This window comes from Choloepus didactylus, chromosome 17, assembly GCF_015220235.1.
Source record: "Choloepus didactylus isolate mChoDid1 chromosome 17, mChoDid1.pri, whole genome shotgun sequence".
Taxonomy (NCBI): domain Eukaryota; kingdom Metazoa; phylum Chordata; class Mammalia; order Pilosa; family Megalonychidae; genus Choloepus; species Choloepus didactylus.
The window spans coordinates 72234026-72261101 of record NC_051323.1 but is presented as its reverse complement, the minus strand read 5'-3'; the positions used below and the strand labels follow the sequence as shown (position 1 = coordinate 72261101).

At 40.0% G+C, this 27076-nt stretch overlaps 1 protein-coding gene across 1 annotated transcript in view; it reads right to left on the bottom strand.

Annotated features, from left to right (window-relative positions):
• The window catches only part of LONRF2 (LON peptidase N-terminal domain and ring finger 2), a 74800-nt gene that overhangs the window by 28926 nt on the left and 18798 nt on the right, over window positions 1-27076 (bottom strand). The window contains 4 exon segments of the mRNA XM_037806635.1: window positions 1840-1952; window positions 1955-1993; window positions 1996-2362; window positions 2722-2841. Coding sequence (XP_037662563.1) covers window positions 1840-1952; window positions 1955-1993; window positions 1996-2362; window positions 2722-2841 — 639 coding nt within the window.

Genomic DNA, 27076 nt, shown 5'->3' with positions numbered 1-27076 from the left:
AGGAGAGGCTAAACCTGCTTATAATTCTGCCTAAGAGTCTCCCCCTGAGTACCTCTTTGTTGCTCAGATGTGGCCCTCTCTCTCTAGCTAACCCAACTCAACAGGTGTACTCACTGCCCTCCCCTCTACATGGGACCTGACTCCCATGGGTGTAAATCTCCCTGGCAACACAGGATATGACTCTCGAGGATGAATCTGGACCTGACACCATGGGATTAAGAACATCTTGTTGACCAAAAGGGAATACGACATGAAACAAAATAAAGTTTCACTGGCCGAGAGATTCACTCTCAGAGTTGAGAAGTCACTCTGGTGGGCATTCTTACACACTATATAGATACCCCTTTTTAGGTTTTAACATATTGGAATAGCTAGAAGTAAATATCTGAAATTATCAAACCCCAACCCAACAGCCTTGACTCTTAAAGATGACTGTATAACAATGTAGGTAACAAGGGGTAACGGTATGATTGTGAAAGCCTTGTGGATCACACTCCCCTTAACTAGTTATGGATGGATGAGCAGGGAAAGGGGGACAAAAACTAAATGAAAAATAGGTTGGGGGAGGATGATTCATATATTCTTTTTTACTTTTATTTGTTATTTTTACTTTTTTCTGGTAAAAGGAAAATGTTCAAAAAACAGACTGGGGTGATAATGCACAACTATATGATGGTACTGTGAACAGCTGACTGTACACCAGGGATGACTGTATGGTATGTGAATATATCTCAATAAAACTGAATTTAAACAAATACACAGCCTGTTAAAGTATAGATATGTTGGTTGAAAAAGCTGCACCTCCTATTTGTTATAAAAAGCAATTTCCCTGTTCTATTCCAGCAGAGAACCCCCCAATTTTAATATAGATATGGTCCAGCTATTTAATTAGTGAATCACTTTCTTTCGATATAAAGCAAAACAGAACTTTAGTCACTTTGAAGTAGTGTACTCCTTGTAAAAAAAAAAAAAAAAAAAAAAAAAAAAAAAAAAGAACCTCAACCCTAAATTTAAAATAAAATGTCTTTTGATTCTAGTCCACAAGGAGACTTTTTTGGTAGCAAAAGATTAAGCCAAGTTTTCCCAAATAGTGATTTAAATCCTATGTACCCTACTACAAAACCAGTGAATTCAGAAAACAAACAACTCTTTACACACACATACCTCTCCACACAAAACAACTACTAACACATCATGCTCATTTAGAGTCAAGCACATTTATAGAAGTCTGGTTTTCCTTTAAATTACAGCTCTTAGCAGGTGTCAGTTGGGGGGAAGGGAAAAGGGGAGAGAGGCTGGGGCTAGGCCAGACATAGGTTTAAAAAAACAAAACAAAACAACAACAACAACAACAAAAAACTAAAATAACAAAAAGACTCGCTAGTCGGTATAATGAGCCTGGTAAGCGAAACACACCATGACAAAACCGAATGCCTTTTGAGGCAGAAAAGAAGCACAAAGGCAGACAGTGGGAAAAGCCATGCAGAGTGCAGGGGTTCCTTCCTGGATGCCTTTGCTGAAACCCCCAAAGCAACTCCCGACCCTCCTCCGGTCCGCTAGCAGCTCGGTTCGGCCCCACCAGCACGTGGCAAGTCAGGTGCATTTTCCTGGCCGGTGCGCAAAGGCCTCCTGTCACCCCCATTCCTCAACAGCCGGGACCCGGAGGAAAGGAGACGGGGCGTCCTCCCCTGGTTCAGGGGGGCCGCGGAACCCCTACCTGGGTCCCGGCCCAGACGCTGCCGGCGGCGCAGCACTTCCCACCGGTGCTGCGAAACCCCAGGCCCCTGAGCCCGGGCGGCGCGGGCAGCAGCGAGGGCCCGGCGCCGCCGCGACACTTACCTGAGCAGCTCGATCTCCGGCCGCCAGCGTGCGCCCGGGGCCCTCGGCCGGGAAGCCGCGCCCCAGCAGGCCGCTCGGCACCACGTCGAAGCACCGCCCCTGCGGCCGCGCAGCCCCGGCTCCACGCAGCGCTGGCTCCCGGTGAGCCCGCAGCCAGGGTCCCCGGCTGGCAGAGCAGCCGTCGGCAGCGCGAGCGGCCGAACAGGTAGCGGGGAGCGTCCGGGTGGCCGGCACCCGCCACTCCTGCGTGTGGACGGCGCGCGCGAGGCCGCCCCCCTGCTCGGCCAGCGCCGCGGGACGCGACCAGGGCCTCGGGGACGCGGCCCGCGCGGGCCAGCGCGTTCTCCAGGCGCAGGCACAGGGCGCGGTGGGGCTGCGCCAGGCCGGCCAGCGAGGAGCGGGAGAGCGCGGCGGCCCTCGCGTACTCGCCGTCGCAGAAGGCCCGCTCGCCCCTCTCCATCCGCTGGGGGAAGGGCTCCCCGCACTCACAGCCCGGACGCGGCGGCGGCGGCGGCGGCACCGGCTAGGCTGGCCCGGGCGTGGGACACCTGGTCGCGGGGCTCCCGCGAGGCGCGCACAGCGGGAACACGCGCAGGCGGAGCCCGGGGCGCAACAAACGCCCACCCGGGCGCGGAGGCGGAGCCAGGTACGCGGACGCCCCCCAACCCACGCCAAGCCGCTCCCCCAACGCACTCGTGTCTCCCACCCCCGGCTGCTGCACCCGCGCCCCTGCTCACGGGACGCACCGTCCTCGTTGCACTTGCTTTGATGGCTCGCGTGGTCTAATCTTGGCGACCCCCTCTCTCCGTGCGCTTCCCCACCCAAGCTCTCTCTCTCCGGGTCCCGGGTGGTCCCGGAGTGTGTGCGCGCGCGCATAGCTACCCACGCGCCCTTCTCCCCGCGCAGCCGCCGCCCGCTGACCCCAGGCGGCTTCCCCGGGGAGCGCGCCCTGCTCGCCCGCGCGGCGCTCTGAGCCTTCCTGCGCCTGGAGGCCTGGCGGCCCTGAAGACCTGAGGCTCCGGTTAAAAGAGATCCGAGGAAAAGTTACAAGCGCATCACGAATCCCGAGCCGGGTTTTAGGAACCTATCCCAAATGAGTGGGAAGATTGGGGCGGACACTGAACAGACCTCATCAGCAAGCTTCTCTTAACGGCACTCTAGAATTTAGACAGATTTTAGAACTCTACTTCAGGACAACACTGAATTTTAACAGAATTTGAGAAAATAGCAAACCCAGGTTCTGGGAGGAGGTGGGATTTGAGAAAGGGGTCACTGTAGTGTGCCCTTGATTAGGAAGCAGAAATAGAGTTTTCTCCTCAGGTGGAGTAGACAGAAGTTGCTAGAGGGAAGGAGTTGAAAGCTGCATTTGTGCATAAAGGCGATCCTTCTGTATGTATATTAGACAGTTTTTGGAATTTCTCACTATATAACCGCTCCTTTCCCTATTGCTCCACCATTGGTTTTATCCTATGTATTTGGATGCAATATAATGCATTAAAATACTCTAGAAGCCATACTGTTCATTATATCAAACATCTTTTTATTTAAATTCAAGGGGGGCTTTAATGTCTAAGACTCCTGGCTAAAGAAAATAGAGAATACTGGGATCAGATCCAGCTTTGGGGAAGGGGAAATTCTCAGTGAGAACTGCCTCAATACTTCAGGAGAGAACATTTTAGACCAGCCTGGAAGAGAGAAAAAGAGGCAGCTTTGGCCAGCTTTCTAGTCCTATGATAAAGAAACACATGCAGAGGAAACCATGTTCTTTTTAAACATGTTTTTTTTTTTTTTTTCCTCTCCAGTTGTCTATTTTGACTGATAACAGATACAGTAAAAGTAGGTATTGACCTGTTTCTTATTACTGAATTCCTCCAACTCCCTTTTTAATTACTCTGGGTTATTTTCTTTAGGGTTTTTACTTTACAGAGTAAAAATTCACTTGTATTTGAAGGAAATTCACAACCAACAACCAGAAGGCAAGGGGGTAAAAGAGCTATTGAGAGTTAAAATTGGTGCAACAAAGAAAAACACTAGAGATTATAAAACCTTATGATCTCTGAACCTATTTATTCTTATTTTAGACAAATTTCTAGCAAGAGAACAGGAAGGAGAAGCATGCTGGGGGGATGCCTGCTGAGAGCAAGGAGTGTTTAAAGCAAAAATATTAATGTATTGTGAGGGCTATAACATGTGGAAATAAAAAGTATGATAAAAATATCACAGAGGTCAGGAGGAAGAAAATGAGAGTATGTGATTGTAAGGTTCTCATCCTACATGTGAAATGGTATAAAATCATTTGAAGAAGGAAAGTGTTAAGTATACTCTAAACCCTATAATAACCACGTAAATAACACCAGAACTATAGCTAAAGAGCCAGCAAGGGAAATAAAAGAAAACTGTTATATACATACATACATACATATATATATATCAATCCAAAGAAAGGCAGAAAAAGAGAAAGGGAACAAAAACAGATGAGACAAATAGAAAACAAATAGCAAGATAGTAGATTTAAAATCTGCCATACATATCAATTAATGTTAATCAAATAGCATTGCCAAATTGGATTAAAAAAGGACACAAATATACACTGTCCACAAGAAAACCACTTTAAATATGAAGATACAAATAAGTTAAAGTTAAAAGGATGAAAAAAGAGGTTTGAAGTTAACCTTAATCAAAATAAATCTGGGGTGACTATAATGATATCTGATTAAGTTGATTTCATAGGCAAGAATATTATCAAAGAAAAGAAAACCACTTCATAATGACAAGGGCCAATTCATCAAGAAGATAGACAATCCTAAATATTTTGTCACCTAATAACTTCAAAATACATGAAGAAAACACTGATAGAACTGTAAGGTGAAATAGATAAATCCACAATTATAGTTGGAGATTTCAATAACCCTCTCCAAACAATCAATAGAAAAAGTATACTGACTATCAGTTAGGATACAGGAGACTTGAACACTACTGGCCAGCCTGATCTGATTGACATTTATATAGACACTGCACTCCACAGCAGCGGCATACACATTCTTTTCAAGTGCACATGGAACATTTACCAATATAGTACACATCTGGGCCATAAAACAATCTCAATATATTTAAAAGGATTCATGAATTCAAGTATGTTCTCTCACCTCAATGGAATTAAAATAGGAATAAGTAATAGAAAAGTATTTAGAAATCCCTCAAACATTTGGAAATGAACTAACATGCTTCTAAATATTCTAGGGGTTATTTGATAGGATTTGCTAAGATACTGAATTTCTGTATCCTGGCAATAAGAAGAAATTGAAATTTAAAAATCAATACCACTTACAATATCATAAAAATATGAAAAACCTAAGGATAAATATGACAAATGATGTGAAAGACTTAGACACAGAAAACTACAAATCATCACTGAAAGAAATTTTCAAAAGCCTAAATAAATGGAGAGAGAGAACACATTCAAGGATTGGAAGACTCAATTTTGTTATGATGTCAGTTCTCCCCAAATCAATCTATGGATTCGACTGCATTCCAGTCAAAATCCCAGCATGCTTTTTTTTGTAGAAATTGACAAGTTGATTCTAAAATTCATATGAAAATCCACAGGACCTAAAATAGCCAAAACAACTTTGAAAAAGAACAAAATAGGGCACTTGCAATGCCTGTCTGCAAAACTTATATAACTACAGTAGTTAAGACAGTGTGGTTTTGTTGTCAAAAATAAAGAAATCAATGGTAAAGAATACAGATTTAAAATCTAGTCCCACTCATACATATAGGTATGGTGGTTTGGAGTTATGTACCCTCAGAAAAACATGCTGTAAAACTTAATCCATTCCTATGGGTGTGAACCTGTTGTAAGTAGGACATTTTGATGAAGTTACTTTGGGTAAGGTGTGGCCCAACCCAATGAGCATGGTGGGTCTTAATCCCATTACTGGAATCCTTCCTAAGTAGAATGAAATTCAAAGAGAGAGAGAGAGAGAAAGCCACAGAGGGAGCCGCCAAAAGCTGACAGCAAAAGCTAAGGATCAAGTTGAGCAGGCAGTCAGCCCCAGAAAGCCACAGTCTTCTGGGAGAAAGCATCACCTTCATGATGCCTTGATTTGAAATATTTCTAGCCTCAAAACTGTGAGCCAATAAATTCCCATTGTTTAAGCCATTGTGTGGTATTTGCTCAAGCAGCCGAGGAAACTAAGACAACAGGCAGTTGATTTTCAACCCAAGTATAAAGGCAATTCAGTGGAGAAAAGACAGTTTTTTTTCAGCAAATGGTGCTGGCTAATTGGATATCCATATTTAAAAAAATAAGAAGAACTTGGATTGTTATCTAGGAACATGTACATAAATTCAAAAAGGATCACTGACCTAAATGTAAAACTGAAAACCATACAACTTCTAGGAAAGAGAATTTTTGGGATCTTGGGTCATAGATATGACAGCAAAAAGATCTATAAAAGAAAAAATTAAGAAAGGAAAAAGCAGCCCCTGACATCTGGGAATTGTTCTGAGACTCACAGCTAGACCTTAGCTTTATTACAAAGCTGGCCTGGTGTTCATGGCTAAGTTGTGTCGGTCAGCAGTTAAGATGTAAACAATCTCACAGAGCACCAATGTCATACAAGGTCTCTCGAAGCTCATGATAAAATGAGACAAAAACAAGGTCACTGTGCAATCCACAAAATACCAAACATCCTCCTCTCACAGCTAAAATGAGTGGCTGCTACTTCTTTACCAATTACAGCTTTATCCTCTCTACTATGCCTTCCTTATAAATAAGATTTTTTGAGATACCCACTGGTAGAATTGACCTACTATTTAACAGCACCCAATCTAGAACTAATTCCCACTTCCTTAAACCTTCTCCCAAATTACCCAACCACAGTCCAAATCCATTAATAGGTTCTAACACCCCTTCACTAGACTCCCCATGGTTTTCTATGATGAGAATTCTCCCTCACTGAAACAAGGAAATATGCACAACCAATATGTCAACTAATGTTTTCCTGGTGGTCTTTGACCTGAGGCATTTACAAATTGATGAACTGGATGCATCAAAATTAAGAACTACTGCTCTTCAAAAGACACTGTTAAGGCATAGCATGCAATTGGAGAAAATACTTGCAAACCATATCAAGGCCTTGTGTCAAGAATATACAAAGAACTCTCAGAACTCAATAATACAAAAGCAAATGACTGAATTAAAATTGGGCAAAAGTCACTTCACTACAGAAGATATATTATTGGCAAATAAGCACATGAAAAGATTGTCGGCATCATTAGTCATTAGGGAAATACAACTCAAACCAAACATCACTTATTAGAATTTTACAATTAAAAAGACATAAATACCAAGTTTTGACAAATACATGGAAGAACTGCAACTCTTATACACCGCTGGTAGGGAATATAAAATTGTGCCAACACTTTGGAAAACAGTTTGACAGTTTCTTTAAACCTTAAATTTGCAGCTACCATATTATCTAGCCATTCTATTCCTAGATATTTATCTAAGAGAAATGAAATCATATGGCCACTCAAAAACTTGTACACAAATGTTTGTAGCAGCTTTATTTCTAATAGCCCCAAATTGGAAAAACTCAGATGTCTATCAAGAGGTGAATGGGTAAACAAACTGGCTTACAGCTCCACAATGGAATACTACCCAGCAATAAAAAGAAATGAACTACTGATACATTCAACCGCATGGACGAAACCCAAACTAATTATGCTGAGTGGGAGAAGCCAGAAAAGAAAGAGTATATTCTGTATCACTCTATTTATATAAAAATCTGAGACATACAAGCTAATCTACAGTAATAGAAAGCTGATCAGTACTCATGTAGGAATGCACGGGGGATTTTAAAGGTGCACAAGGAAGTTTCATGCACTGGGGAGGATTATCATCTTGATGGTGGTGATGGTCTCGTGGGGACATTCATGTGTCCAATCCTATCAAATTGTGCACTTTAGGTACCTGCACCTCATTGTATTTCAATTATACCTCAGTAGGAATGTTTTCAAACTGTATAGATTTAAAGAGAAACACTAAAATGTTTTTTAATTAAAATATGTAGGATGCACCTAATTGTTAAGCTATATTAGAGGAAGAGAAGCCTTAAATATTTATATTAGGAAAGAATAAAGACTGAAAAGCGATGTGCTAAGTATCCAACACAAAAAAGTAGTAAGAAGATAATGATACAGATCAGAGTGGAAAGTAGTGAATAGTCATCTTGTTAAGAAGATATAAATTCAAAAAGTAAGAAAAAATAAAGGAATAAAATGAAACACTGAAACTAATTACAGAAGGCAGAATCAAATCTAAACATATCAATAATTACCATAATGTAAAAGTACTGAACTCACTACTTAATGTCTGAAATGTATAAGATTGGCTAAAATCCAATCCAACTATATGTTGTTTTAAAGAGACACACCTAAATTATAAGGACAAATATAAGTTGAGAATAAAAAGATGGAAAAAGACATATAAGGCAAATAGTAGTAAATGGAAAGCTAAGATGACTATATTAATAGCAGATAACATGGATTTTAAGATAAAATGTACCATTAGTAATAGTCAGTTCTAATGATCAAAAAGGCTTAACTCACGATGAAGATGTTAAATTCTAAGCAGGTATGTAAGTCATAAAAGGGCCTCATAACATAAAGAAGAAAAGTGATGGAACTATTTGGGTTGATAAGAGGTGGCAAGGGAGAGTGAAATTTTACCTATTTTAAAGGAAACACTTTTTGGTTTAAAAATCACCATTTATTATAGAAGATTTGCAGCATATGCAAAAGTAGAGATGACAATAATAATAAAACCCATGTATCCATCACTCAGCTTCAACAACTCGTGGCTGATATTGTTTCCCACCTTCTTCCTCTCCTGCATTTTTCAACAGAAATCCATGTGTCACGTCATTTATCTGTAAGTAACTCAGGAGGTATCTTTAAAACAGAAGGAATCTTTAAAAAGGTAACTACCATATTGTCCTCTCACTTAAAACGAGTAATTAATCAGTCACTTAATATTCTCAAATATCCAGTCAGTTCGTAATTCCCTGGTTGTCTTATAATATTTTCAATTTGTTCAAATTAGAATTCAAATGAGGTCCATACATCCCTACTGGTTGACATATCTTTTAGGTTTCTTTTAATACATAAGATCTTCCTCATTGTTTTTTCCTTTCAATTTTTTGAGAAAGGAACCAGATCATTTGTTCTAAAGAATTTGCCATAGTCTGGATTTTGATTAACTGTATTCTTGTGATGACTTCAACCTGTTCCTGTACTTCATTTTAAGTTAACAAGTAGATCTAGATAGAGGTTTGATCAAATTCAGGTTCATTTTTTTATATAAGACTACTTCATAGGTGACCGTGTACTTCCATCAGCAGACAAGAAATGTCCATTTGTCTCTTTTTGTTGTGATCTAGCATCCACTGATACTGTTGCCTAGATGCAATTTAATACATTGGGAGTTGCCAGAATGTGATATTTTAATTCTATCAGTCCATCTTCACTTATTTGCTGGAATATTTCGGTAAGGAAAAACTTACTTTCGTTAGTTATTTACCAGAAGGTACAATTCAATAAGGAATTCTTTCCTTTTATTTACCAGTTTTCAAAATAAGATGGTTTCCTGGCATCCTCTAAAAGTGAATAGTTTCATTATTACATGTTAAGAACCCATGGATTTAAACGTATTTGATATATTTTTGTTCAATTGCAGTTATTACCCTTGTTGATGTTCAAATTGTCCCCAGTTTCTACGAGATGGATCCCAAGTCTCCTTGACATGACCTTGGTAGTCTTTGAAAGCTTCCTTACATTCTGGAATGACAAGATTTTATAAGCTCCTTCTGGTATATTTTCTGTCCTGGATTTGGAACCACCTATTTCTTCAGAGAGCTCTGGTTCCTTTTAGTGGGAAATGTTATTCGGAAAACAGTGTGGCCCTAGGGCTGCTTGTTCTTCTAGGTGGGTTATTGGTTCTTGGCATTTTCAGTGGACAGTGCTTTTCGGTTTATGTGCTATCTTTTTGAAAATACATGCATGTTTTGCATCTTTTCAATTTTAGGAGTTATCTAGATTTCAGGATTATGCTTTTATATTGAAATGTGTTTAAAAATACATAAGATATTCAAATATGATATTTAATACTGTTAAATAAACATATATTTATATATATATGGTACCCAACTTAATCCTAGTTCCCTAAAATGAAAAAAAAATGTTAATCTTGCATAATTCTAGTCCTGAGAGATTGCATTTCAAACAAAGCAATAAACATCTATCACTCATCTGGCACTCAATCTCTTTAAGAATAAATGTAAAATAAGCAAATAAGAATTTCTGGGACTCTGTCATTTCACTTAGAGGTTTTTTTTAAAGAACTGATAGTTATAAAATACTTGATATGAAGAAGACCACTTACCTTTGTAATTAATTCCAGATAATTTGCAAGCAGCATTATTTTCACGGTCACAAATAACAATGTCCCCGTGCCTGAGATGTGTCGTGTTTAATGGCGATGTAATGAAAGATAAATGCCACAAAGAGAAGGCGCTCGTTCCCAGCAGCATCTCCACAACACGTTTGAAGAAACATCCAGGAAATGTCATGTTTACATATATGGTAACTAATAAAATATGCAAAACTCCTGTTATGATTTAATGGTGAGAAGCAGCAGAGGTTTTTTTTCCCACCTGTGAGCTTCTGCCTCGCAGCTCCTTTCTGAACAGTTACACCCCATGGACGACCTCTCTGTGCCCTGGTTCCATACCATGTAAAAACAGAGTAACAATCTAACATGCGTTCCTTATAGTGCTGTTGGGAAAATTCAACAGGAAATGATGCATGAGGCCTTTGATGACATAACCCAAGAAAATGTAATTTCCATCTTCTTCTTGCACATACTGAAGGCTGGTGGAGGGTTTGTACCCTGAGAAGTGTTGGAAGGTAGCAGGGTAGGAGTTCTACATCCGAAAGGGCCCAGTAATTTGCTAGAGCAGAGGATGCAGGTCCATTGGGAATTTCCCCAACTCCACCCCCTTTCAGGGTGCTGCTTCTTTCTGCAGAAACTAGCGAGACCACCTTGGCATGACTAATTTTCACATCACAAGATCCTCTATGACAGAGGTTCCCAGTCTTGTTTCACTAGTGAGCATCTTCCATGGAAATATGGAACCTCATGAACTTCTTTACAGCCTCTTAAAATCATATCATAATATTTGCAAAATACATCAGCCACAGATGATTTCAGGTTAAAATTTTTAAGAGTAGAATATTATTTAAATGGCACTATAAAATTTATCTTAATACCATCTATAAAGCCATATGTAAAGAAAAATTTTGTTGCCCAATATTAAAGACATCCATATCATCTTATATTAATTATACAAGAAAAGAATGATATGACAAATTTTAAGATGCACATTGCTCTTATTGTCAGAAATTAATGTGTGCTAAAGTGTAGATTGAAACTGAATTATATTAGGGCCTAAACATATACAAAAATTGCTTTTATTCCTTAATGTTTGGAATTCTTCAATTGTGTGCAAGATAAAATCAGCAGGTTTTTTCTTTATGAATTTTATGCTGTAACTAACCAATTAGTTAAGAGAAATTTAAGACTTTTTTTAACAAGAACTTTTATCCAAGGAACAAGGCTGACGTACATGTTTCTCCCCAATAAAGCAAATTAGAAATAACTGTCACTATATTTTGCCTTTACTCAGGTCGACTTTTCCGATATTAGAGACAGCTTGATGTTCTGTGTTTTTTGATGAGATGAACACAATTTACTGATCTGACGCAGGTCTTGACACAAATTTTAAAGTTACTAACTTTTTATATTTTAACATCACTCTTTCCTGTGCGTGTGTCTTTAACCAACAATCCATTACAGGAATGGATTAAACAATATACTCCTAAGAGGAAAAGCAGTTGAGGAATGTGCAGCAGTCAGGAATCATGCATAAAGTTGGGAACTTAACCAAACACTCTCTAAAATCAACCAATTAGAGATTCCGAGAATTAACATTCAAATTCCCCAGGGAGGGTAAGGGAGGAAAGCAAAGGAGTGCATGCATATCAACCATGTCAAACTGATTAATCTGCATGAAGAGAATGGAAATTTTGCTGGGGGGTGGGATGGGGTGGGGATTTCTCTAAATCAGTGTTTGTCAAATTATCTCTTAATTTCCCATTCATTGCAGACCGATGCTTTTTATAAAATACAATAAAGTGAATTGCTAGGAAAGTGAAAGGAAAATAAATGAAAGTACATAAATACAAGGCCAAATTTTTATTAATACAACCAACAGATTCTATTTATTAGATTCAACACAAAACTGGGTTTCAATTAATATAATCAGTGCAAACATAACACTGGAAAAAAAAGAATTACAAAACTGTACATATCCATTGAAAGTCTGCATTTTTTAAAAGTAGTTAATCTACGCATTTGCTCCAGGAGGGCTCAGCTGAGACCCCGAGTCACGTGAACCCGCCTCCAGGGGGCCCTCACTGCCGCGCATGCGTACTACACCCGCTCTCGGAGACAGGCGGCGCCGTTTTAGATGGTAAAACACGCACAACCATTGTTTCCTCTATTAATTTTTAGAACAAGAAATGGAAACCGACGGTATTACCACCTTTAAGAATCTGAGTCGCCTGGAACACCTTTGCAAGCTGTGGGCGCCGTGGCTGGGAGACAGCGCCCCAGGAGAATCAAACGTGGTGCGAGCAGCATCACGCTGCCGCTCTGCGTCGTTAGTTGACCCCAAACTGTTTCCCCGTCTACGGTGTGAGCTGCGTTCTGATGCTGGTTGCAGAATTGTGGAGCTGGACGGGATCGTGAGCTTCCTGCAGTTCACCCATCTGTTTGTTGTATTAATTATTTATCTTATCGTAGGTCCTCTGAGGTTTTGCAGGTTAAGTGATTGGTTCGAAGTCGCACATCTGTTCAATGACATAACTAGGGGCGGACCCCAATTCTCCTGACCGAGAGCCCCGCAGTCTTCTCGTGGATCCAGCGTGTTCTTCTGAGAGAAATGTTCCATGGGTTTCTGACAACTATTTATTGGGTGCACATAAGATCACCTCTCAGAATTATAATGGGGTTAGAGACCCTTTTTAAGAAACTAAATCTAAGGGTAAATAAGCAAATCCTTTTGGGCCACAAGCTAAATTCTCACATTCTATCAATTTCTCTCAAATTTATGTCTTTATGACTTTATGTCTCCTGAGTAATATGACATATTGGATGCATAAGAGCTGGGGTTTCTTTTGGCTGGTGACAAAGGTTAACCCCACTGCACAATCCCACTGTAGGGACAACCCATCTATGGAACCTTCCCCCCAGTACGTTTGCACTTGCCTTCTACTCACAGAAACATGTATTTTCCCCTTCACCTAATTTCCACTACGACCGGTGCATTGGCTATTAGTAAGACAGAAGGCCCTGCTAAAGGATTAGAAAGAACAAATAAGTGTCATTAACTCTACGTATGAGAAATATGAGGTATATTGCTATTTCATTTAACAAATATTGTGGGGAATAAAATGAAAACCAACATACATGCAGTCAAAATTTATAAATTACAAAAATCAAGCTTGCTTATATCTGACAGAACAAGTAAGTAGAACTCACACATGGCTACTGAGGCAAAAATACTTCACCTTTTTCCTTTATGTGTTCATACATAGTTGAAGACTGAGCAGTGAAACTTGGATAAATTACAAAATTGGTGAATTAGCCTTTGAAATCTGTGCTTTCCCCTCCCTTGGTGCCCCTTCCTTGGTGTTTCTGTAGGAATTGGTGGTGGGCTGGTGGAGTGGGTATGATCTATACTAAGTAGAAACATCGGAAAGGTCAACACACGCCTAACTAGTTCCCAAGCAAAAGACGTTCACATAGTTAACTGGAAAGCAAATGCATAGATTAACTACTTTTAAAAAATGCAGACTTTCAATGGATATGTACAGTTTTGTAATTCTTTTTTTCCAGTGTTATGTTTGCACTGATTATATTAATTGAAACCCAGTTTTATGTTGAATCTAATAAACAGAATCTGTTGGTTGTATTAATAAAAATTTGGCCTTGTATTTATGTACTTTCATTTATTTTCCTTTCACTTTCCTAGCAATTCACTTTATTGTATTTTATAAAAAGCATTGGTCTGCAATGAATGGGAAATTAAGAGATAATTTGACAAACACTGATTTAGAGAAATCCCCACCCCATCCCACCCCCCAGCAAAATTTCCATTCTCTTCATGTAGATTAATCAGTTTGACATGGTTGATATGCATGCACTCCTTTCCTTTCCTCCCCTACCCTCCCTGGGGAATTTGAATGTTAATTCTTGGAATCTCTAATTGGTTGATTTTAGAGAGTGTGTGGTTAAGTTCCCAACTTTGTCTCTGAGACAGAGGAGGGAATAGAGGCAGCACTGTTGGGTGAATTATTTGGTGAATCCTGTTTTTATGACTTTGTTCAAAATATTTCACTTATGGGAACAGCTGGCCACATCATGGCCAATGCCTCCTCTCCAAATCTCCAAATTTCAAAGTATTTTTAGCTGTGCTTTGAGAAGTGCTGGATGATTATTTAATTGCAGTGATTTAAGCCTATTAATGGACTTAATTAGTGCTCCTATTTTAAAAATGAAACTAGTTAACTCAAGTGAATGTGTGCTGCTCCAGAATTTAGAACCTCATTTGTGCCCATGTTTCTGCAGCCCACCCTCTTTAATTACCTTCGTTGGGCAGTAAAGTACATGAACTCTGTAGCTACCACCTGTGCGAAACAAGCACTATACCTAAGAAGGAATAAAGCTCACATGATCATGAAGAAGAAAAGAATTTATTCACCATCTTGCAAGAACCGGTGCACAGCCAAAATGTGGGCGGTTGCTGCGCAGAACAATTGACCCAGCACTATTTATTCCCTACACCTAACTCACAAGTCCCTCCCCTGTTTCTCCAGTGGCTGGATACTTCAGAGGTTATATTCTATTCAAGCCTAACTAGCCCCAGCAAATTTGAAACATGAAGAATGTGCAAATTGGAAACATTTGAAAAAAGTCTCCTACACCAACTTGAAACATTTGAAACAAGGAACATTTGAAACCAGTCTACACCCCGCCTTCCTTTGTTCTTTAACTGCAGAGCCAGTCTGAGCTAGTTTGGTAACAAGTTATGAAGCTATTTTAGGAAACTGTACCCCGGGTCTCCACCTTGCAAGGATAGTGGGTGGATAAACAGGAGGACCGGCCACTTACAGCTTGGCTGCTTGACCCTCTGCCATCCCCCAGAGCTTGCCCCTACCCTTTCTGAAAGCTAAACTTAATTCAATTCTCACACACCTATACCTACTCAAATCTAATTCTCTTCATGTAAAAACAAAACTCAAATAAAGCAACCCAAAAACCAAAATAGGGACTTTCTATAGTTTAACCCTAGAATCAGTGTATGCTCTTTGAGATTGAACACCCAGTACATGGAAGCTGGCCCATGCTTACTGATGGGGATGAATTTTGGACAAATCAATATCCTAAGACTGCTTAAATATCTTAAAAAAGATAAATGAAGCATGCCCCATCTGCACAGGTGCCCACTTAGAAAGCAGAGCTGTGATTCTGGTCCTGTGACACCCATTTGCCCCATGGGCAGGTATCTTTTTGTGTTTGTCTCCCTCACAGTAAGGTGCTGACGTATTTCCCCAATAATTCCTAGCATGGAGTCTAGCAGGTCCTTTCTGCCCAATTAACCTTTGCAGGAGGAATGCATCTCACCTTTTCTAAACCCACAAAGCCTGGGTGACTGGAGCTGCATGGCTACATTTGAAAGAATACTGCTGGCCAGCCTCAGACCTTTGGATGGGAAACACAGAGGCTTGCCCCTGAACAGTGGCCACACTGGGGGATTTTCTTCATCAACCTACCTCTGACACCCCACAAAACACACACACACACACACCAGAATGTTCTGTGCATCAGACTTTGAAGTCTTAAAGGACAATGAAGAAATCAGTTATCCAAGTGCAGTGAGTCTACTGATCCAAAAAGAAACACTGGTTGTCAATTATCTGGTATGTTTAACATGATAAGTAAACAATGTGAAGCCACAGCTCCACATGCTCTGGCACCAAGTGAGTGGAAAATGCTGCTCCCCATCACCCTAGCCAAGCTGCCTGGCTCTCCCTCTTTGACAGCTGTCAAGGATCCAGCCAGATCTCAGAGCCTGGCTGGCAGCATGGGCTGGCGATCCCAGCATGCCATAGCGTCAGCACACCAGCTCTACACGCAGCTGGACACCAGGGGCCAAGGCAAACCAACCTCATGGCCGGGACCACAGAAAGGACCCTGCAGATCCTGCCGTGAGCAGGTGGGACAGGACAGCATCTGTCAGCTTCCTTCATAATTCCAAAGCCCTTACCCCAAATGAGGAATGTTTGTGCATCCACTGTGCTCATCAAGTGCTGAGATGTTTCATCTCCTAATTAAAGAATAAGATCAAGGTCATGCCCCTACTGCTCTCCATTAACAAAAAGTAGCAACTTCCCAGATTTATCCTTTACTTCTCTTATTTTGTGAAAAAAAAAAAAAAAAAAAAATTGAAATGAGGAAACTGAGGCAAAGGGAGTTTTGGTTACTCACTTGAGAGGCCCAGTAAAAACCAGTGCTGACACTAAATAATTTAACTTGTACAGTCACTTTATTTAAACACCATAATTATATGGAACTTTGAATAGGATGTGAGATCTGGTAGGTTTGTACAGGTTAGTATGAAATACCAATACATCCCAAAGTAATTTGGGCAGAGAATAAAAATGTATTTGCAGGGACCCCTGAGGAACTGGGGGGAAAATGCAGAAAAATTATTAAACTTCCCTACCTGGGTTATTACTGATGTTCTTGCAAGCACTGGGGACTACCAATTTAGAAGGCAGAGCCCTAGATCTTTGGGGCTTGCTATTATGAAGCTTGTTATTGCAAAGGAGAGGCTAAGCCCTTATAATTATGCTTAAGAGAACCCCCAGAGAACCTCTTCGTTGCTTAGATGTGGCCTCTCTCTCTAAGCCAACTCTGCAGGTAAACTCACTGCCCTCCCCACTATGTGGGACATGACTCCCAGGGGTGTAAATCTCCCTGGCAATGTGGGACATGACTCCTGGGAATGAGCCTGGACCTGGCAATGTGGGATTGAGAAAATCTCCTTGACCAGAAGGGGGAAGCAAAATGAAACAAAATAAAGTTTCAGTGCCTGAGATATTTCAAATGGAGTCAAGAGGTCACTCTGGAGGGCATTCTTATGCACTTTTTAGTACATAAGAATGTACTAAAATAAAGGGATACTAAAAATATCCCTTTTTAGGTTTTAGCATTTTGGAATAGCTAGAAGGAAATACCTGAAACTATTGAACTGCAACCCAGTAACTTTGATTCTTGAAGATGAATGTATAACTATGTAGCTTACGTGGAGTGACTTTGTGATTGTGAAAACCTTGTGGCTCACACTCCCTTTATCCAGTGTATAGACAGCTGAGTAGAAAAATGGGTACAAAAATTAAATAAAAAATAGGGTAGGATGGGGGATGGAATGTTTTGGATGTTCTTTTATATTTTTATTTTTATTCTTATTTCTATCTTTTTTCTTGGAGCAATTAAAATATTTAGAAATTGATTGTGGTGATGAATGCACAACTGTATGATGGTACTGTGAACAATTGATGTACACTGTGGATGACTGTAGGGTATATGAATATATCTCAATAAAATTGATTAAAAAAAAAACAGTACTGAGATGTGAATCCAGGCAAACTGGTTCTACAGTCCACTGTTTATAACCCCTACTAGATGTCCTGCTACCATTACTCTCATTTCCAGGTCTCGGACATTTGCAGCCCCATATGTAGTGGGGCTGTTTCATGTTCCAGTTGTTGGGACGTTTCTCTGACCCTGACCTTCCTCCATTCACCTTTGGCCTGAAATGTACTTCTGTGAAAAGATTTTTACAACTGCTTTCTTTTCATACATTATTTGGATACTCTAGACTAACCTTATCATCACCTACACAAAGAATCCCATTTACTTCTGGCAACATTCACTTAATGTCTTCATGTATGATATTTTCACAGGGGTGACAACTTGGTTACTGTAAATGAAAAAGAATGGCTCTTACTTCATGATTTAATGTGGACCAATAAGACTGAAATGTGAAGCCAATGTGTTTAATACAAGAATGCTACCCCACATTCAGTTAGAAACAAAGTTGGAGATTTTAAGAAATGTTATGTTGGAATATTTTCAAAGAACACATGTTAATTACAGTAGTTGCTATAAAATTTAGGAACTTCCCTTAGTGTTCTAAGTATTAGAACTTTGTGCTTAAGTATAAAGTGAGTTTGAGAGTGGGTTTGAATGTTCTTGGCTAAGACGCTTCAGGGTGCCATTCCCCAATAGCATCGTTGAACAACTAGCAAAAACTGGTAGAGCCAGCTTCCTAAGGACTCCAGAAAACAGTTAAAGGGCTGCAGTAACTGGCAAGTGCCAAAACCCTCCCACAAAAATCACAGCATTAAAAATGGTAGAAGCTCATGAGAACTTGGATGGCCCCTTTCCCACCCCTTCCCAGCATGGTGTAGAGCCAGCCTGCACTCCCACCGTGGGTCCCTGGCCCTGTTTCTGAGGGAGCAGAGTAACCCCTATGGAGATCCTGCAGTGTCTGCATGTTAGTGCCAATCTATCAGGTGGCAGCCTGAAAGACTGAGCCAGGACACTGTCTCTGGCTCACACTCCCAGAACTTGCCCTGCAGGCAGAAGCAGCTTGAGGAAAGCTAAAACAGTTTAAGCCAAAAGGAATTAAGTCAAAAAGACCTGGGGCAAAGGATCCCCTGCTTTAAATATACAAGAGAACACCTGAGAGAAGATGAAAGTCTATTTTTTAGAGAGTAGAGGGGACATTCAGATTCCTGTAACCAGGGGAGTTCCTAAAGCCAAGAGCAAGGACAAGCCCAGGATAAGACATGGGCTCAGAAAGGATGGAAAAGACCCTGAACTTCAAATTCACCTCAGGCTGATCTTGATAGGAGAGCTAAACTCCGAAGGAGAGCACCAGCCAACACAGAGCCAATTTGCAAAGAATGTGAAAGGTGTTTACTGCATTGGTTGGCTTGCTTTTGTAAGCTCCTGGTACTCAAGGAAATTTCTGTCATATCATATCTGGATACAAACTTAAGGAACAGACAGCTCAGGGACTAAATCCCCAAGTTAACATTTTAAAATATTAAAATGGACAGTGCACAACAAAATATTACAAGACAAAGAAACAGGAAATGATGGGCCATCCAAAGGAATAAGACAAATACAGAAACCATCAATGAAGAAGCCCAGACTTCGGAAATACCAGACAAAGACTTTAAAAAACAATGAGCCTCACACCAGAACCTAAGACGGCAGCAAGAGACAGGGCAAAAAAATACCTCTGTGAAAAATACTAGATATAAGCCAGAAAGTGACCCAGAACACCAGTTCCAGCAAAGCACCAGCTGGACAATGTTTGCTAAATCCACAGGGACCATGCACTTGGTGAAACCAGGAGTCTGCATTCTGAAATGAGTAAGCCTGATGAATGTCCAGCAGCCATGCTGCGGTGTGGGGAAACCATGGGTTGGCATTTGGAGGCGGACTAGTTCTTTTTTAAAAAACCAAAAGCAGCTGCAGATACAGCAGTGAGAACCACACAGTGAAGTGCAGCAGGAATGGCCTGTGCGAACACCTCAATATCTGGCGTGGAAGATAGCCTTTCACACACCCACCGCTAATTGTCTCAGAGCGAAAAAGGCAGAGGTGAGCCAAAAGGGGAAAATAACCACACCTCTTACAGCCATCTTCCCAGTGGGCTGGGAATGCTCCTGCCCAGTGCTGGAGCCACAGCCCAGAGCCACACCAAAAAACCCAGTGTGACAGGAAGTATTTCCAGCAACACACACACATGCCACAATATCGGGTGTGGACAATAGCCTTTCGTGCACCCACAGCTAATTGTCCCAGAGCTGGGAAGGCAGAGCTGTGTGAAAAGGGGGAAATTAATATGCCCCATTCAGCCATCCTTCCAGTGGGCTGGGAACGCCCCTACATGGCCTGGCAGCCCAGAACTTCCCTTGAGGGGGCACGCACTTGTGATGTCACACAGCCTTCCCTCAGCAGAGGCCCTAGAAGGGCATGGATTGGAAGAGGGACCCACTCAGAAATCCCAGGGTCCATACACCAATACCAAGGACTTGTGGGTCAGCGACAGAGGCAATCTGTGGTGAGACTGAAATGAAGGTTTAGACTCTTGCTACAGCCTTAAATCTTCAGGAACACCTGGGAGGTTTGATTATTAAAGCTGCCCTCCCTCCCTAACTGCTCAGACACATGCCCCACATTCAGGGCGGACAGCACCAACAACACACCCAAACTGGGTGCACAATTGGACCCCACAAGAATCAGACCCCCACACACCACAAAGACAAAGTTGGGGAGAACTCACTTGAGGGGAATAGGTGACTTGTGGACCCCGTCTGCTGGTTAGTTAGAGAAAGTGTAAGCCACCAAGCTGTAGATCTGACAAATTAGAGATAAGTCTGTGAATAATCCTACATATCCTAAAAGAACCCTATCAAGTAAAGTAAATGCCAAGAGACCAAAAACAACAGAAAATTTTAAAGCATATGAAAAAACCAGATGCTATGGAGAGCCCAAACCCAAACACCCAAATCAAAAGATCAGAGGAGACACAGTACTTGGAGCAGTTAATCAAAGAACTAAAGGCAAACAATGAGAGCATGGCACAGGGTATAAAGGACATGAAGAAGACCCTAAAAGAGCATAAAGAAGAAATTGCAAGAGTAAATAAAAAAATAGATTATCTTATGGAAATAAAAGAAACTGTTGACCAAATTAAAAAGATTCTGGATACTCATAGTACAAGAGCAGAGGAAGCTGAACAACAAATCAGCAACCTCAAGGACCACAGAATGGAAAATGAAAGAACAAAAGAAAGAATGGGGAAAAAAATCGAAAAAATCGAAATGGAGCTCAGGGATATGACAGATAAAATAAAATGTCCAAATATAAGACACATTGGTGTCCCAGAAGGGGAAGAGAAGGGTAAAGGTCTAGAAAGAGTATTCAAAGAAATTGTTGAGGAAAACTTCCCAAACCATCTACACAATATAAATACACAAAGCATAAATGCCCAGCGAACTCCAAATAGAATAAATTCAAACAAACCCACTCCAAGACACATTATGATCAGACTGACAACTACTGAAGAGAAGGAGCAAGTTCCAAAAGCAGCAAGAGAAAAGCAGTTAACCACATACAAAGGAAACAACATAAGACTAAGTAGTGACTACTCAGCAGCCACCATAGAGGCGAGAAGGCAGTGCCATGACATATTTAAAATTCTGAGAGAGAAAAATTGCCAACCAAGAATTCTTTATCCAGCAAAGTTCTCCTTCAAATTTGAGGGAGAGCTTAAATTTTTCACAGACAAAGGCTGAGAGAATTTGCTAACAAGAGACCTGCTCTACTTCAGATACGAAAGGGAGCCCTACCAACAGAGAAACAAAGAAAGGAGAGAGAGAAATGGAGAAAGTTTCAGTACTAAAGAGATTCAGTATGGATACGTTAAAGGACATTAAGAGAGAGAGGGAAAAAATATATATGACGGACATAAACCAAAGGATAAGATGGCTGATTCAAGAAATGCCTTCACAGTAATAATGTTGAATGTAAATGGATTAAACACCCCAATCAAAAGATATAGATTGGCAGAATGGATAAAAAAAAATGAACCATCAATATGTTGCATACAAGAGACTCATCTTAGACATAGGGACACAAAGAAATTGAAGGTGAAAAGATGGAAAAAAATATTTCATGCAAGCTACAGCCAAAAGAAAGCAGAAGAAGCAATATTAATCTCAGATAAAACAGACTTTAAATGCAAGGATGTTGTGAGAGACAAAGAAGGCACTACATACCAATAAAACGGGCAATTTAACAAGAAGAAATAACAATCATAAATGTTTATGCACCCAATCAAGGTGCCACAAAATATATGAAGACAAACACTGGCAAAACTAAGGGAAGCAATGGATGTTTCCACAAAAATTGTGGGAGACTTCAACACATCACTCTCTCCTATAGATAGATCAGCCAGACAGAAGACCAATAAGGAAATTGAAAACCTAAACAATCTGATAAATGAATTGGATTTAACAGACATATCTAGAAGAGTACATCCCAAATCACCAGGATACATTCTTCTCTAGTGCTCACAGAACTTTCTCCAGAACAGATCAAATGCTGGGACATAAAACAAGCCTCAATAAATTTTAAAAAAAATTGAAATTATTCAAAGCACAGTATCTGACCACAATGGAATACAATTAGAAGTCAATAACCATCAGAGACTTAGAAAATTCACAAATACGTGGAGGTTAAAGAACACACTCCTAAACAATCATATGGGTTAAAGAAGAAATAGCAAGAAAAATTGCTAAATATAGAGAGACAAATGAAAATGAGAACAGAACATACAAAACCTATGGGATGCAGCAAAAGCAGTACTGAGGGGGAAATTTATAGCACTAAACGTATACATTAAAAAGGAAGAAAGAACTAAAATCAAAGAACTAATGGATCATCTGAAGAAGCTAGAAAATGAATAGCAAACCAATCCTAGACCAAGTAGAAGAAAAGAAATAACAAGGATTAAAGCAGAAATAAATGACATAGAGAACAAAAAACAATAGAGAGGATAAATAACACCAAAAGTTGGTTCTTTGAGAAGAGCAACAAGATTGACAAGCCCCTAGCTAGACTGACAAAATCAAAAAGAGAGAAGACCCATATAAACAAAATAATGAATGAGAAAGGTGACATTACTGCAGATCCCGAAGAAATTAAAAAAATTGTAAGAGGATACTATGGACAACTGTATGCCAACAAACTGGATAATGTATAGGAAAAGGACAATTTCCTGGAAACATATGAACAACCTAGACTTACCAGAGAAGAAACAGAAGACCTCAACCAACCCATCACAAGCAAAGAGATCCAATCAGTCATCAAAAAGCTTCCCACAAATAAATGCCCAGGGCCAGATGGCTTCACAGGGGAATTCTACCAAACTTTCCAGAAAGAACTGACACCAATCTTACTTAAACTCTTTCAAAACATCGAAGAAAATGGAACACCACCTAACTCATTTTATGACGATAACATCAATCTAATACCAAAACCAGGCAAAGATGCTACAAAAAAGGAAGACTACAGGCCTATCTCCCTAATGAATATAGATGCAAAAATTCTCAACTAAATACTTGCAAATCAAATCCAAAGACACATTAACAAAATCATACACCATGACCAAGTGGGGTTCATTCCAGGCATGCAAGGATGATTCAACATAAGAAAATCAATGAATGTATTTCAACACATTAACAAATCAAATGATCATCTCAATAGATGCTGAAAAAGCATTCGACAAAATCCAACATCCCCTTTTGATAAAAACACTTCAAAAGGTAGGAATTAAACGAAACTTCCTCAATATTATAAAGAGCATATATGAAAAACCCACAGCCAGCATAGTACTCAATGGTGAGAGACTGAAAGCCTTCCCTCTAAGATCAGGAACAAGACAAGGATGCCCGCTGTCACCACTGTTATTCAACATTGTGCTGGAAGTGCTAGCCAGGGCAATCCGGCAAGACAAAGAAATGAAAGGCATCCAAATTAGAAAGGAAGAAGTAGAACTGTCATTGTTTGCAGATGATATGATCTTATATCTGGAAAACCCTGAGAAATCGATGATACAGCTACTAGAGCTAATAAACAAATTTAGCAATGTAGCGGGATACAAGATTAATGCACATAAGTCAGTAATGTTTCTATATGCTAGAAATGAACAAACCAAAGAGACACTCAAGAAAAAGATACCGTTTTCAAAAGCAACTAAAAAAATCAAGTACCTAGGAATAAACTTAACCAAAGATGTAAAAGACCTATACAAAGAAAACTACATAACTCTACTAAAAGAAATAGAAGGGGACCGTAAAAGATGGAAAAATATTCCATGTTCCTGGATAGGAAGGCTAAATGTCATTAAGATGTCAATTCTACCCAAACTCATCTACAGATTCAATGCAATTCTAATCAAAATTCCAACAACCAACTTTGCAGACTTGGAAAAGCTAGTTATCAAATTTATTTGGAAAGGGAAGATGCCTCGAATTGCTAAAAACACTCTAAAAAAGAAAAATGAAGCGGGCGGACTTACACTCCCTGACTTTGAAGCTTTTTAAAAAGCCACAGTTGTCAAAACAGCATAGTACTGGCACAAAGATAGACATACTGATCAATGGAATCAAATTGAGAATTCAGAGATAGACTCCCAGATCCATGGCCAACTGATCTTTGATAAGGCCCCCAAAGCCACTGAACTGGGGCATAACAGTATTTTCAACAAACGGGGCTGGGAGAGTTAGATGTCCATATCCAAAAGAATGAAAGAGGACCCCTACCTCACAAGCTACACAAAAATTAACTCAAAGTGGATCAAAGATCTCAATATAAAAGACAGTACCATAAAACTCCTAGAAGATAACGTAGGGAAACATCTTCAAGACATTGTATTAGGTGGACACTTCCTAGACTTTATAACCAAAGCACAAGCAACAAAAGAAAAAATAGATAAATGGGAACTCCTGAAGCTTAGAATTCTGTACCTTAAAGGAATTTGTCAAAAAGGTGAAGAGGCAGCCAATTCAATGGGAAAAAAATTTTGGAAACCATGTATCTGACAAAAGACTGATATCTTGCATATATAAAGAAATCTTACAATTCAATGACAATAGTACAGACAGCCCAATTATAAAATGGGCAAAAGATATGAAAACACAGTTCTCTGAAGAGGAAATACAAATGGCCAAGAAACACATGAAAAAATGTTGAGCTTCACTAGTTATTAGAGAGATGCAAATTAAGACCACAATGAGATACCATCTCACACCAATTAGAATGGCTGCCATTAAACAAACAGGAAACTACAAATGCTGGAGAGGATGTGGAGAAATTGGAACTCTTATTCATTGTTGGTTGGACTGTATAATGGTTCAGCCACTCTGGAAGTCAGTCTGGCAGTTACTTAGAAAACTAGATATAGAGTTACCATTCAACCAAGCGATTGCACTTCTCAGTATATACTTGGAAGATCGGAAAGCAGTGACACGAACAGATATCTGCACGCCAATGTTCATAGCAGCATTATTCACAATTGCCAAGAGATGGAAACAACCCAAATGTCCTTCAACAGATGAGTGGATAAATGTGATATATACACGATGGAATACTACACAGCAGTAAGAAGGAACGATTTCGTGAAACATATGACAACATCGATGAACCTTGAAGACATAATGCTGAGTGAAATAAGCCAGGCACAAAAAGAGAAATAGTATATGCTACCACTAATGTGAACATTGAAAAATGTAAAACAAATGGTTTATAATGTAGAATGTAGGGGAACTAGTGATGGAGCGCAATTAAGGAAGGGGGAACAATAATCCAAGAAGAACAGATAAGCTATCGTGGGTAAATAACGCTCTGGGAATGCCCAGAAATGACTATGATCTGTTAATTTCTGATGGGTATGGTAGGAACAAGTTCACAAAAATGTTGCTATATTAGGTTATTTTCTTGGGGTAGAGTAGAAACATGTTGGAAGTAAAGTAGTTATCTTAGGTTAGTTGTCTGTTTCTTACTCTCTTGTTATGGTTTGTTTGAAATGTTTAAAAAAATTTTTTTTCATATAGTTGATTTAAAAAAAAGTTAATTAAAAAAAAAAGCAATGAAAAAAATATGCAGAGCCCCCTTGAGGAGCTGGTGGAGAATACAGGGGTATTGGGCTTCTCCACCTCAATGGTTGCTGATGTGCTCACAGACATAGGGGACTGGTGGTTTGATGGGTTGAGCCCTCTACCACAGGATTTACCCTTGGGAAGACTGTTGCTGCAAAGGAGAGGCTAGGCCTCCCTATAACTGTGCCTAAGAGCCTCCTCCCGAATGCCTCTTTGTTGCTCAGATGTGGCCCTCTCTCTCTGCCTAAGCCAACTTGGCAGGTGAAATCACTGCCCTCTCCCCTGTGTGGGATCAGACACCCAGGGGAGTGAATCTCCCTGGCAACGTGGAATATGGCTCCCGGGGAGGAATGTAGACCCGGCATTGTGGGATGGAGAACATCTTCTTGACCAAAAGGGGGATGTGAAAGGAAATGAAACAAGCTTCAGTGGCAGAGAGATTCCAAAAGGAGCCGAGAGGTCACTCTGGTGGGCACTCTTACGCACAATTTAGACAACCCTTTTTAGGCTCTAATGAATTGGAATAGCTAGAAGTAAATACCTGAAACTATCAAACCACAACACAGAACCTATGAATCTTGAAGACAATTGTATAAAAATGTTGCTTATGAGGGGTGACAATGTGATTGGGAAAGCCACATGGACCACACTCCCCTTTGTCTAGTTTATGGATGGATGAGGAGAAAAATGGAGGAAAGAAAAACAAAAGAAAACAAAACAGAAAAAGGCACCCAGTGTTCTATTTCACTTTAATTGCTCTTTTTCACCTTAATTTTTATTCTTATTATTTTTGTGTGTGTGGTAATGTAAATGTCAAAAATTAATTTTGGTGATGAATGCACAACTATATAATGGTACTGTAAACAATTGAATGTACACTTTGTTTTGTATGACTGTATGGTATGTGAATATGTCTCAGTAAAATGAATTAAAAAAAAACAGAATGACATATTTTCAAATGGCCATACCATTTTAATCATTTTGATGGTGGAAGCTTTATATCAAGTATTGTAATAAAGAAAAATGTGAATAAATGAAATTCAAGTAATAAAAAAAATGTCTCTGCCTTTTATCCTCTCATAGAGGATGCCAGTAAACTAATTAAGACCCACCTTGAATGGGTGGGGTTACATCTCCATGGAAACAATCTAATCAAAAGGTCCCATCCTCAATTGAGTGGGTCACATCTCAGTGAAACAACCTAATCAAAAAGTCCCAACCACAATGAGTCTGAACCCATAAGACTAGGTCAAAAGAACAAGGCTCTCCTGGGGTACATAATAGATTCAAACCAGCAGAGCCACCC